Consider the following 13,016-nt stretch of genomic DNA (forward strand, 5'->3'; position numbering starts at 1 on the left):
GTGTGAGATAATAGTTCCTCTTCGGTCTCTCAGTTTACTCGTATGTAAATTCAACCTTAGTATCTTGTTCCTTTAGTTGTTCTTGCATTTTAGCATATGTGCATGTTCTTGGAACTCAGTTCAGTCAGTTATCAATTTCTAGTACTTAGTGGTAGGGATTGCAACTCCTTCCCTCCATACCCAGCTAGTTTAGTCTTTATTCAAGGACGAATGTTCCCAAGGGATAGATATTGTAACACCCCAGATTTGAAAAAGGAAAAATTTCAGACATGTGCCACCGATGGAGAGCACTGACAGACCGTCAGTCGACTTAAGGCCCGTTAGTCAGCTCCGTTGATGGGCCAGTCGACTTTTAGTTTCAAACCCCAGATTTCAGCCCTCTGATAGCCAAACGACGACTGACAGGACGGACCGTCAATCGACTTACAGCCCATCAGTCAGCTCCATCGATGGGCCAGTCGACTTTTAGTTTCAGACCCCAGATTTCAGCCCTCTGACAGCCAAACGACGACTGACAGGATGAACCGTCAGTCGACTTACGGCCCGTCAGTAAGCTCGATCGATGGGCCAGTCGACTTTTAGTTTAGAGATAATAGGGTTTTTTCCTTATTATTTTATCCATAAACTACTTCGTTTTGGACATTTTTAGATTATTCTAGTCATATTTTGCCCTAAACCATTATTCTCCAGAATTCACCAAGCTTAGAACAAAAGAGGAGAAAGAGGTGACTCAAAACCCTTCCAAGAACGCAGCAAGTTTTCTTCAGTTCTAGTCCCAAAATCAAAAGATTTCTCTGTGATTCTTCACCGGGTATGTGGGATTTCAGTGATGGATTCCTTTCATCCACTAGGTCCCTAGAATTCAGTCAGATTCTTGATTCGCTATATCTTGCTTAGACCTAGGGTTTCTAAAATCCTAGATATTGGATGTGATTTAGCTGTTATAGTATTCTTAATCAGATTATCATATTTTTGTGAAATTATTGCTTAGTTCCTTGCATGAAACTCAGAACTCTAGTTGTGTAGATTTGTTTAGTTCATGAATTACACTAGCTAGGTCAGATAAACAGATATACATGCCTCAGATTTTGAATATTTCATTATCAATACTTAAATGTTGCATTCTTAGTTAGCATGTCAGAATATTGAGCTAATCCAGTATTTTAGTTAAGTTGTGTCATATACATTCCAGTTGGGAGTAGACTTAGCACCGAGTTGGACTAGGGTTCAACGTACCCTCATAGTCCTAGAACTACGTGCCCCCATAGGTTTATAAGTCCCCTTTGTTTTCATCAGATTTAGTGATCACCCCAGTCATGCCTTTATACCATTGGCAAGGTATATTGGGTCCTCTCGATGGGGCGTATACATCGAACTCCACATTTAGTTCACGTGTTTTTATGTCGGTTAATAGTAGCTCCCACAATCAGAATCTAGTGCATTCGACCAGTTTTTCAGTTATACTTCAGTATTCAATCTCAGCATGTTATGTACTTGGTCATTGCATTCAGTTCAATTCTATACAGTATTTATCAATATTTCAGTTATGTTCAGATTATGTCATTGCTCAGTTATGCTTTGTTCAACTTATATGTTTGTTCAGCTTTTATCTTATCTTGCTCATTACCTTCCAAGTAGTGACACATACTTTGCGCTACATCTTTTCATGATGTAGGTTCAGGTCCTCAGCATTCAGATCATACGTCGATCGATTCCCGATCCATATTCAGCAGCTTTAGTGGTGAGTCCTCATACTTCGAGGACAATAGACATGTTTTCAAATTTAGTCTTTTATTTCAGTTTCAGTTTTGCTAGGGTTAGCTGGGAACATGTCTCACCAACTCTAGTTAGTAGAGGCTTTTTCAAACATAGTTTAGATTCAACTTTAGTTTTTGAGTGATTGTTCAGTGTCACTAAACTCTTAGTATATTATATATATTCAGACAAGTTATGGGTATTCCCCACTATTAGTTATCTCATATTTTAGCTTTCGCATTAGTTCATTTTTACATAGATATGTTCAGTTTCCTTATGATATGCCAGCTCAGGGTTAGCTTTGGGTCACTCGTGATCCTAGGTCCCGTGTTTACATCCAGGGGTAGCCTCGAGAAGTGACAAACTTGGTATTAGAGCACTAGGTTAAAGAGTCCTAGGATGTCTGAAAAGTCACACTAAGTAGAGTCCTTTTCGTGGGTATGACATTTTTGATGTGAGAGCATTCGAATACTTTTGTTGAGCTTGAATTTACATTTGAAGCACGCATTGTGAGCTTGGTTTCTATTTGATGATGACTAGTCACAATTTGAAACTTATAGTGCACATTTGAACATTGCATGGGTAGCATGTGGATTCATGTTGAGTCTCTAGTAGCACTTTTTGTAGATATCTCTGTTGAACTGATTGATCTTATTTTTTACTTGAAGACAAGCAAAAGTTTAAGTTGGGGGTGTTGATGAGTCGGGGATTTCGACTCATTTAGGGCTTAATATCCAATGTTTTAGTGTCCTCAATGCCTATTTTATTCTCTAAACTGATGTTAAAATGCTAATTTGTAGGAATGAAGGCAAAAGAGCAAGGCAAGGGCATTACGGGCAAAAAGGAGCAAAAAAACTAAAAAAGTTGAGGAAAAGCAAGCCTGGTACTCGCCAAAGCTACTCGGCAAGTCGCCGAGTGGACCTTCACCTCGCCAAAAGTTCCAGCATGCTAGCCCATGGACAAGACCAACTCGGTGAGAAAACTGATGGTTCGGCGATGCGTCGAGTGGATCGGCAATGTCGACTTTGCGCCTAAAGTTACAGAAGCAAAGAGGTGAAGAGCCAAGCCAAGAAGGCGATAGAAAGGAGCACTCAGTGCATCACCGACTAGGTCGGCGAAGCCCGACTTATTTCACCGAGTGACTCCGAAGTTAAAATTCTGGGAACATATAAATACAGTTTTAAAAGGAGTTTTGGAGAGTTCCCGCATTGTCCAGTTCTGGGTTTTTAATCCTCAACATTCTAAACACTGTTCTTACACTTATTGAGTAGAGATTTAGGGTTGGTTTTGATTTTGAGCTTTAATTAGAGCATTTGAAGACTCGTAGATTGTTGTCTAATCTGATGGAACATATGGTTGGTAACGATTTATTACTGTTTATGATGTTTGGCTAAAACCCTCATTTTGAAGCGCATTCAATTAATAGTTGAGTTTTAAATTGATGAATTGTAGTTGCAAATGCAATTCTAGTTTAGCATTCTAAGTTTGCTTGAGAAAGAAGTATTAGAGTTAAAACTATTAGTTGATGATTGTAGTGATTGGTTTACTACAGACTTAGCTTGAGAAAGTGGATCTAAATTCAATCCTACCAATCTAGCTTGAAAAAATAGATTGATTGAGGTATTGGGTTGTTCATAAGTGTTATGCTTGTCGAGGTTCGAAAGAACTCGCTTGATTCGTGATAGTTGATTGAGAAATGACTATTGCATCTAAATTCTAACCTACCCGCTAAGATTCGATGACTTCTAGTAAATAATAATCACCCATTTTGCAAAATTGGCATTCAATTGATCACACTCTCAAGAAATCCTCTCTACTTGTCTACTCCCGGTTGTTCATAGTTGTTAATTGTTCATTCTAATCCCCCAACTTGACATTGATTGTCAACCCCCTGTCATTTATTTTATTGTTTTGAAAATGTATACAACTATAAACGATTAGACCACCATTTTACTTCTTAATCAAATTCTTATTGTATCACTCTCAGTGGGATCTACCCCAATTCTGTTGGGTTTATACTTGTTAGTGACCGCCTACACTTAGAATCGGATGAAGTGTAGTTGAGCGTTATCAAAAAGATCAGTCCCAGGTATGTTGGGTCTTATGAAATTATTCGGAGGATCGGTAGGGTGGTGTACGAGATTGATTTGCCTTCAAAATTGGAAGTGTCCAATCCTCTATGTGATGTATATATGTTGTGGAAGTGCACAGGAGATCCTTTGTGTACTATGCCCGTTGAGTATATTTGCATCTCTGAAGACTTATCTTACGCTAATGTACTAGTGACTATTTTATAACGTCATGTAAGAAAGTTTTGCACTAAAGAATTGGCTTATGTGAAAGTGTTATGGTGAAATAATTACGTTGGTGAAATGACCTGGGAAGACGAGAAGGAAATAGGGAAGAAATGCCCCCAGCTATTTATGACTTAAGGTGAGTCGCATCTTCACACAACAACTTAATTGGATTTTAAATGACTTAAAAGATCAATTTATATGTTTCGTCGCAAGATAGTTATATGAAGCCTTGTAGTTGAAATATTCAGAAATAGATTTAAGGATTGTGAACTTAACAAATACAGACTTGCAAATAAGATATTAGCAGCAAAGAAATGCAACCAAGGAATTTTATTGATCCATTCGCGGACGAATGTTCTTAAATGGAGGAGAATGTGAGACTGTGTTTTTTTTCATAATATATGTAGCTTTGTATGGATATATGAGGTGTATATGAATTAGTATAGCACATCGGAAAAATAAGATTCAAATGAATGGTAATATCAAGGAACTAAACTAATGTTTTAGCATAAAGGAATCCCTTAAACAAAAGGTGGATTTGAAAATGGCTCATGTAGCATCCCACCCGTTCAAAAAACTTAAGGGAACTTGTACCTTTGGGATAAAACTAAGAGAGTTTAATATGCTAAAAATAATGTGTTGGGAGGTATTATAATAGCACAATAGTCTTATGTTAGATTTTTGAAGTCAAGCAAGTTGCGAAATAAAAGTCAGCAAAAGTTATCGTAAGTTTCTTGTATAAATTTTCTAAAATTGAAATCAAATGTCTCAGATTTTTTGTCAATAAATAAATATTTCAAAGGGTACCAGACCTTAAAAAACAAAGGTCCGTGAATCTAGTTTTCAACACACATCAAACCCTCACCGAAGTATCTAGGCTGAAATTGGGTCACATACCGGGTCCGATTAAAAGTTAATATAAGGCAGCTTATTGTCGTTGTAAGCCATTAAAACATTTCATTATAGTTCCTAACATAGAGAAAATGGGTTCTAAGACAGTTCTTGAGTGATCAAGATTCATTTTTAGCAGTTTCATCATTAAAGTTTACCCCGTACCTAGAAACATGATCTTTATGTGTGACAATCATTTTTCCTTCGATTAGCTGTGTTTGGAAAACGTTTTTGAAGATAGAACCTGATAGTTTTAGTTTTCAAACTTTACATTTGATTTTCTATGTTAACCATCTCGGGACTCTTTTATGATAGTTTTTACGAAGTTCTACAAACATTTCATCAAGTTATGATCTTATAGAAAATTTGTCAGTTAAAAACTATTTATAAGTGTGTTTAAGTGTGTGTATATATAGTGTTTGTGAATCGTAGGATGTAAGTAATAACTTCCGTAAAGAAACTATGGACATTCAAACGTTCATTCGAAAGGTATGTTAAGGCTAAGCTATGTCCTTCCTTTGAACACAAATTTAGGAAATTCTTAAAACATCAAATGCGATATTTTACTATTCTATTGCTAGAAAAACCTTATTTGAAAGGCATTGGGATCGCAACTGAAGTATGTTCATAAATCTATTATGTTGGTATTCCTCTCGATTGGTTATATAGCGTCTTTGACATCTATTGGTCATTTTGTCGACTTTTTTTACTATATGTCCATATATATGAATTCATATTCTTATCTGACTGTTGCGACTTAAAAAAAATTATGAAGGGACACTAAGAATTTGCAACCATCTCTCCTTCCTTGTTAAAGTGTATGCTGAAAAACTTTAAACTAATATGTCGATTTTTAAAACTCGCAAATACAATTTGTATGTTTAAACTACTAAAGGATATGTTTTATTTTTTGAAATACTTCCTTCTACAAACTATTAAAGAAACATGTATAGAAACTAATTGAAGCACTTTAAGATCTTTATGAGCATTCTCAGGTTTAAGTTAACTTTATAAATTCAAGTAAAGTGTTTAAGTTTATTCGGAAAGCATATGAGGTTCTACGGTGCAAGATTGTGAGAATAAGAGTACCAAAGAGCCAAAACTGACTAAGTTCTTATTACGACACTATATGCATTCAGAGTTTATATCACATGGTATATGCATTAAACTCCAAGCTATAATCGAAGGGAAGGGGGCCTATTTGCCAACACGTTTATGTTTATATTACAGATGGCCACAAGTTGGCAAATATGATGTCAATTAGCTACTGAAAGAGACCACAATGCTAGCATTTGGTTGGATATATATATATATATATTGTGCACATTTGATTATTATGAGGTCAAGCGCCATCCATGAATGCTAATCAGAGTTGGTATATCTATTACCCTTTTTACAACAACTATTTATGATTCTATTTTCCACATTACTTATCAGTACATTGTGATTTGACGTCCTGTTGCTTGAAGAAGCTATATTTTTTGTTTTGTGCAAGTAGATCCAGGTAGGGACTCTTTCGACTCCTATACTAGGATTTGAAGTTCAAGTATGAGCTAGTATTTCATTATTTTGGCTTGTCTACCTTTGTTTGTGTGACTTCTTGCTATTCCGGTCATGATTTTAATGATCTAGGCTTAGTATTATGTTGTGTTGCTTGACCTTCTCGATCCACAATTTAGTCAACTAGTATATTTCAGTGGCTAACTCGTTCAAATGAGATACCAAGTGCCAATCACACCTCATTTAGTTTTGGGGCGTACAATTCATTACTACATTTTACTCTCACTGCTACATGTCATCCATCACCTACTATTTTCAGCTACCGATATCATCACCTGCCATGATCATTAATTATCACGATCCACATTTTTTAATAATCATCAATCACCACAATCGATAGTTTCCACTACCGACCACCATTACCATAATAGCAAGATTGTAGTTCATAAAATGTTTACTAGTCTATTACAAAAAATTGGATAGAATTTTTGTTGTTTCATATGAGGAAATTGAAAAGAATAAGAAATAGAAGCATCTAATTTAGTTTATCCACGAGATGTTCGTCTTATAACAAGCAAAGGTGTCGTATTCAATGCAGGTTGATGCTTTGTTTGTCGACTAAAACCCAAGTGTATGATGTTTCCAATCATCAATAGACATTGTATATCAAAAGAACTTTCAGATTAAGCACCAGCAATAGCATTAAGAAAAAACTAAATCCACAATACCATATGCTCCGACATATCCAGCATTAAGCTCATGACATTACCCAATAAAATTATAGCTGTATGTAAATAATCTTCTTGGATTCAAACTTAGAACACCATACAAACTGGATTGTTGAATTTAGACTACATGATTTGTTTGAATTACCTGCATGGACACATCAAACTAGTGCAACAAGTTATGAAGTTTGAACTTAAACTTCTAGTGCTAGACCATAATCTAATCGGGGGGGGGGGGGGGGGGGGGGGGGGAGGGGGGGGGGCGATTTGGTAGAAATACTAGTGTCAAAAGTGGCCATTTATTTTTTACATTTCAAACAACGGCTAAATAAACAGTCCAAAATAGCCATGCCACCTAATATTTCTCTTTTCCAAAATTGTAAGCAGTATACACATATGACATGTAATATAATGTAAATGGAGAGTTCCGAAACAATTTGCCACAAAGAAACACATCCTTCTTGCCTACCTACATGCAGGTAGTAATTCAAGCCTCTTCAAGGGCCTAATAAACAATTGACTAAACAAAATTGGTCTGGGAACATATATGACACAAGCCCAAAAAGAACAAAGTAAATTTTACTTCGGCAGAACCTCAGTTGTCTAGTGGTTCAGCAATTACTTCCGATGCCGCCTCTTGGGCTCAGCTCTTTGCCTCTTGTCGTCATCCCACTCTCTGTCATACATACTGTGGTGCATAGTTAAGGCATCAAATATAAGCACACTTCAATGGCAAGTCATGACTCTGCCTTTGTAACAACACTTCCCAAGTTGAGTTCTCAAAAGATAAATTTCAGTTGATAAGATATGCAGTCTAAAAAAGATTATTTACATCAAAATCATTGTACCTTTCATGTAGTATATCAATTTATGGAATCATAAATGACATTTGAACATTGATACCAAATTGACTTTAAAAAAAACTCACAAACCCCTGAAAGTGAAATATGGGCAACAAATTTTGGGTACATTATATGAAATAGTACAAATGCACCAAAATTTATCTAATTATAATTGTATTTTTTTCAATAGTAGTACAGTATGCAATAGTAGAGGATTTCGATAACCACCGATAGAAAAACCATGCCTATCAGATGACAACCACTAAAAAGGCCATTAGATTGGTAGCATTGTACAATTCTAGCCAGACTTGTATTTTGGATGCCAAGGCATTGCTGATAAAAAAAACAAAATCTTCCATTCAAACAAAACAGTTGCATATGTTGGTTTATGCAGCAGATGGTCAAAAGAAAACTCTTAAGGAATTGTATGCACATTTATCAATAAGGATACGAGTCCGCATCACGACGGGGTGCTTTGCTGGCACTTTCTTTTCCATGAATCCTAAGACCTGGCTCGTCCAAGTAACCTGGACGCTGCTGAACAATAACACCCTTCCGCTCTCCCCTATCTCTTCCATCACTGGGCTGCGTCATATTAATAGAAAGTGGAGGAGGATGAGCAGCGGTTGAATACTCTCCAGGTTCTGAAGCCATATGCTCTCTCTTAAGTTTACGCCTCTTTGAGGCATTTGGATCCATATCCTCTTTCACGAGGATAGCTTTCTCCCTCTCTCTTTCCCTCTCCTCTACCTACAACACACAAATGAAATGTAAGTAACCACTAACATGCAACAAGGCAGCAAGAGATCTCAAGGGTTTTACTAGAAAGAATCTGACCTTTGAAACAAGTAGGTAAACTACAAAACATAGTTAAACCAATCCTAAACAAGTTAGGGTCAACTAAATGAATCCACACTTACACTGTCACTCCAAACTCGTAGCAAATATTACACAAAAGAAAATAAATTTAATATGTAATTAAAGTAAAAATTGATTAAAAAAAATCCAAGAAAATACATGCCTCTGACCAATATGAAGACAGGAAGTTATTTTAAGCAAGGAAGCATTAGAAAATATTTGAGTATTATTGTTAAGCCAACACAGAAAACCAACTAAGAAATTAGTTTCTACCATCCTTATCACCCCAATTGGAAAGAGGATGCAAAAGGTGTAAGGAAAGAATATCCCAGCTGCTACATCTCAATAAGGTAACATGTCAGTGGATACAGAAGTATAAGAAGACAAGAACTCAGAAGTGTTGCAGGTCAAATGATTAAAAAGAAAGAGATGGATAGTCATGACGACAAGATATGGAAGCAAACTGATGCATAAAATTTAGACAAGCAAACAAACGGCAAACCTAGTCCTCATAAGTGTTCAATGTCTTCCAATGTTAGAGACTCTTAACCTAAAACTATTTCCACTAGTACTAAATATTGAGGCAAGCTCATTAAGCACAACCCAAAATTTATCAAGAGAGTCCAAATGATTAAAAAAAGTTAAAGATGGATATATAGCCAAATAACCATTACATTGTCATGGGCCTCAAAGTAAGTGACCCTGCTACTTCTAACTTTAGTTCACTCGGGCCTTAGTCAATGGTCAACCTTGGCCAAACCCTCCCAGTCTTCACTTTTAATCATCATCATGAGCACATTATACTCTTTGGGAAGCCTACCCAATACCACTTGAAGTTCCTCCAGCTGCTTAAGAAATAAATGAATCTCCTTGATTTGCCTCCTAGTACAAACTTTTTAGTAGTTGTGATGCTTCCTCCTCTTGAATAGGGTAATTGGAGCCTAGTTTGTTGTTTCTCAGACCTCAGGGGCCAAATATAACCCAAAACAGGGAAACTACTCCCTCCATACTTTAAAGAATCTAGTTTCATGTTACTGGTCAAAATATGAACTCTGGGCATATTATCACATTAGAAATTAAAAAACCTAGAGAAAAATATTAGTTAACTTGCAACTGAGGTAAAAAAACTGAGCAATTGTCCAACTCGAACCACAGGAACAATAATTGGGATCTACATACATTCTTACACAATTAAAACTCAAGCTAAAGTTGTAGAATGAGATCGGAAGAGGTATAGGATGCAACAGAAAATATGAGTACAGATGGAATCGCCATAGAGGTATGAAGAGGTTGGAGTAGGATGACATACCAACCTATTCAATACAACACTAAGAAATGGTAGAATGCCTGATGCAAGCAGCAGGATCTTGATTCTAATTTATAAGAATAAAGAAGATATTTGAAGTTGTCAGAAATATCGTGGCATTAAGCTTATGAATTATATAGATTGATAAAGCGTAGACTTGGGGACACTCAGTGTCGTGAAAGGAGCGTGCCTTTGGCGAGAGGCGAGGCGAAGTAGGGCCCTATTACTGGCGAGGCAAGGTCTCAAAGGCGAGAGGCGATGAGACATAGGCATCGCCTTTTGTGAAAAAAAAAAAAAAACTTGACTCGGCAATTTAAAACTTTAAAACGTAAAATTAGGTGACTTACGCACCTCAAACGTCAAAGTCAACTCTTCTCATTTCTTCTTCTTTCTTCTCTTTTTCGACTTGCGGGCGTGTCTTCCTTCTTTCTCATTAAGAAGTAAGGCAGTTGTTTTGTTCTTCCTCAAACTGCAATCTGCCCAATTTCCTCTTTCTCATTCCTCTGTTTTAGTATTGCTTGCCATATGAATTATTGAGTCATTCAAGTTCTGACTTTTAGTATCTACTATTTACTTTTAGTTTTTCAATTGAAATATTTGTTAATAGGTTATTGCTATTTAGATTTTGGTTATCTATCTATGCAATTAAATATTTTAAGTTTCTAGTATTAATTGGTGCCTCATTCAAAAAGGCGAGGCAGACTGTCTTTCATCATCCAAAACACTAGGGACACTACAAGAGGTACTGAGAACCAATTTAGGTTTATGTTTGTTTGCGGATGACGTAGTTATGAGGTTAACTCTAAGGTAGCGATTACAAGACATCCTAGAGTCTAAAGGGTTCAGGTTGAGCAAGATCATGACCAAGACACAATACTTGGAGTGCACGTTCAGTGATGTAACACATGAGGCTGGCATGGAAGTAATGCATACACAAGCTATTCAAACGAGAGGAAATTTTAAGTATCTTGGGTATGTTATCCAAGAAAATGGGGAAATGAGAATGTCATTCATTATATTAGTGCAAGTGGATGAAATGAAGGCTGGTATCTGGAGACTTGTGTGATAAGAAGGTGCCACCAAATCTTAAAGGTGAGTTCTACAAAGTGGTGGTTAAACCAACTATATTGTATGAGGCAAAGTGTTGGCCTGTTAAGAACTCTAATGTTCAAAAGATGAAAGTTGCAAAAATGAGAATGTTGTGGTGAATGTGTGGGCACACTAGGAGAGATAGGATTAGAAATGAGGATATCGGGAAAAAGATGGGTGGGCTTCGATGGAGGAAAAGATGCGGAACGAGGTTGATATGGTTCGAACAGGTGAAAAGGGGATGTACAAATGCTCAGGTGTGGAGCTATGAGGGGTTAGCTATGGCGGGATTAAGGAGAGGTAAAGGTAGGCCGAAGAAGTAATGGGGAAAGGTGCTTAGACAAGACATAAGGCAATATCAGCTTACCGAGGACATGCCTGTAGATAGGAGGTTGTCGAGGATACAGATTAGAGTAGGAGGTTACTAGGTAGTAGTGTGTTGTCTTGCTATCCGTCCATACTAGTAGTCGAAGTGTTGCTCCTATAGTTTCTTCTCCTTTAGTTTCTATTACTATTTGTTGTTTCTTCTACTTTGATCATTGTATTATTTTGTTGGAAGTTGCCGTATGTTTTGTTATGCTTTCACTTTTGTTGTTTTTTTGGTCTACTTGAGGCTGTTTTTCTTTGAGGCAAGGGTCCATCGAAAATAATCTTTCTATCTTTGCAGCAGCGGTATGGTCTATGTACTCTCTACCCTCCCTAGACTTAGTTTATGGGACTACACCAGGTATGTTATTGTTTCCCAATGGACCTACAATGGAAGTTATATTCTTGTTGAGAAGATGGATGAAAATTTATGGCGAGAAAGAAAGATCCACACACGGAATCCGTTGATCCAAAGAAAGCATATGATTAGAGTGCCTAGCAAGGTTCTTTGGTAGGCGTTGGAGAAGAAAGGAATCCATGTTAAACATTCATAAAGGACTTGTATAAAGAAGTCCTCACTAGTGTTGGAATAGAAAAAATGCTCATTCAGAAGACCATTCTCTTTCTTCTACAAATGTAGGAATCTCAAGGTACCACATGAAGAAATAAAAATATTTTTTATTTTATTAGAATTTCTTTTATAGTTGTGTAAATGAAAATCAATGTTGGGGTTAAATATGATCTTTACATATATGACTTATATATTCAGTTAAAGAGGTACAAGGAGTTACTATATTTTAATTGTTAAAATGAGATTAAGAAAGAAGGCAAAATTTCTACTTATTTATTAGTTAAAGTGATTATGAAAGAAAAGAAACAAGAATAGGATTCTTTTGAAAGTAATATTTTTATCAGGAATAGAAAGGATTTAATAAGAAAAAAGATACTAATAAATTTACCAGGAAAAAGGAATTTTTGAGCCATTAGTTAAAAATAGGGGCAATTCTGGACCAAACTATTAGTAGTAGGGGAATTTCTTGACCAATCTATTGATGGCAAGGGCATTTTTGGACTAAACTATTAACTGAGGGCCATTTTGTTCAATATCCATAATTTAAGGGCATTTTTAATCCTTTTCCATTTATTTTATGCAAAGTCACTCTGTAGTGTGCCAACTTATGTGTCGAATGTGCTGAAGCCAAAACTCAATTCAATGCTTCAGTGCATATTCTAAGGAGTGATAACGCTAAAGAGTATATGTTAGAAATGTATTCTTCAACAATCTTCATGTGTTGATACCATCTCTTGAAATGAAGTGCGCTCTTGAAACGGAAAGCTTCTTCAATTTAAGAACAAAGGTCAAATATAGAGGGCAAGATTAAAAAAA

General features: G+C 36.3%; 1 protein-coding gene across 2 annotated transcripts in view; it reads right to left on the reverse strand.

Moving 5' to 3' along the window:
* Positions 1-7,703: 7,703 nt before the first annotated feature.
* The window catches only part of LOC125825308 (THO complex subunit 2), a 51,883-nt gene continuing 46,570 nt past the window's right edge, over positions 7,704-13,016 (reverse strand). For both annotated transcript variants that reach the window (XM_049504650.1, XM_049504652.1), the window contains 2 exons: positions 8,462-8,760; positions 7,704-7,856 (listed from right to left, as the gene is read on the reverse strand). In XM_049504650.1, the coding sequence (XP_049360607.1) occupies positions 7,787-7,856; positions 8,462-8,760 (369 nt within the window). In that variant the 3' untranslated portion in view covers positions 7,704-7,786. The remainder of the gene's footprint in view (positions 7,857-8,461; positions 8,761-13,016) is intronic.

The sequence above is a fragment of the Solanum verrucosum genome, unplaced genomic scaffold, assembly GCF_900185275.1.
Source record: "Solanum verrucosum unplaced genomic scaffold, falcon-dt-bn FXZP01000051.1, whole genome shotgun sequence".
NCBI lineage: Eukaryota > Viridiplantae > Streptophyta > Magnoliopsida > Solanales > Solanaceae > Solanum > Solanum verrucosum.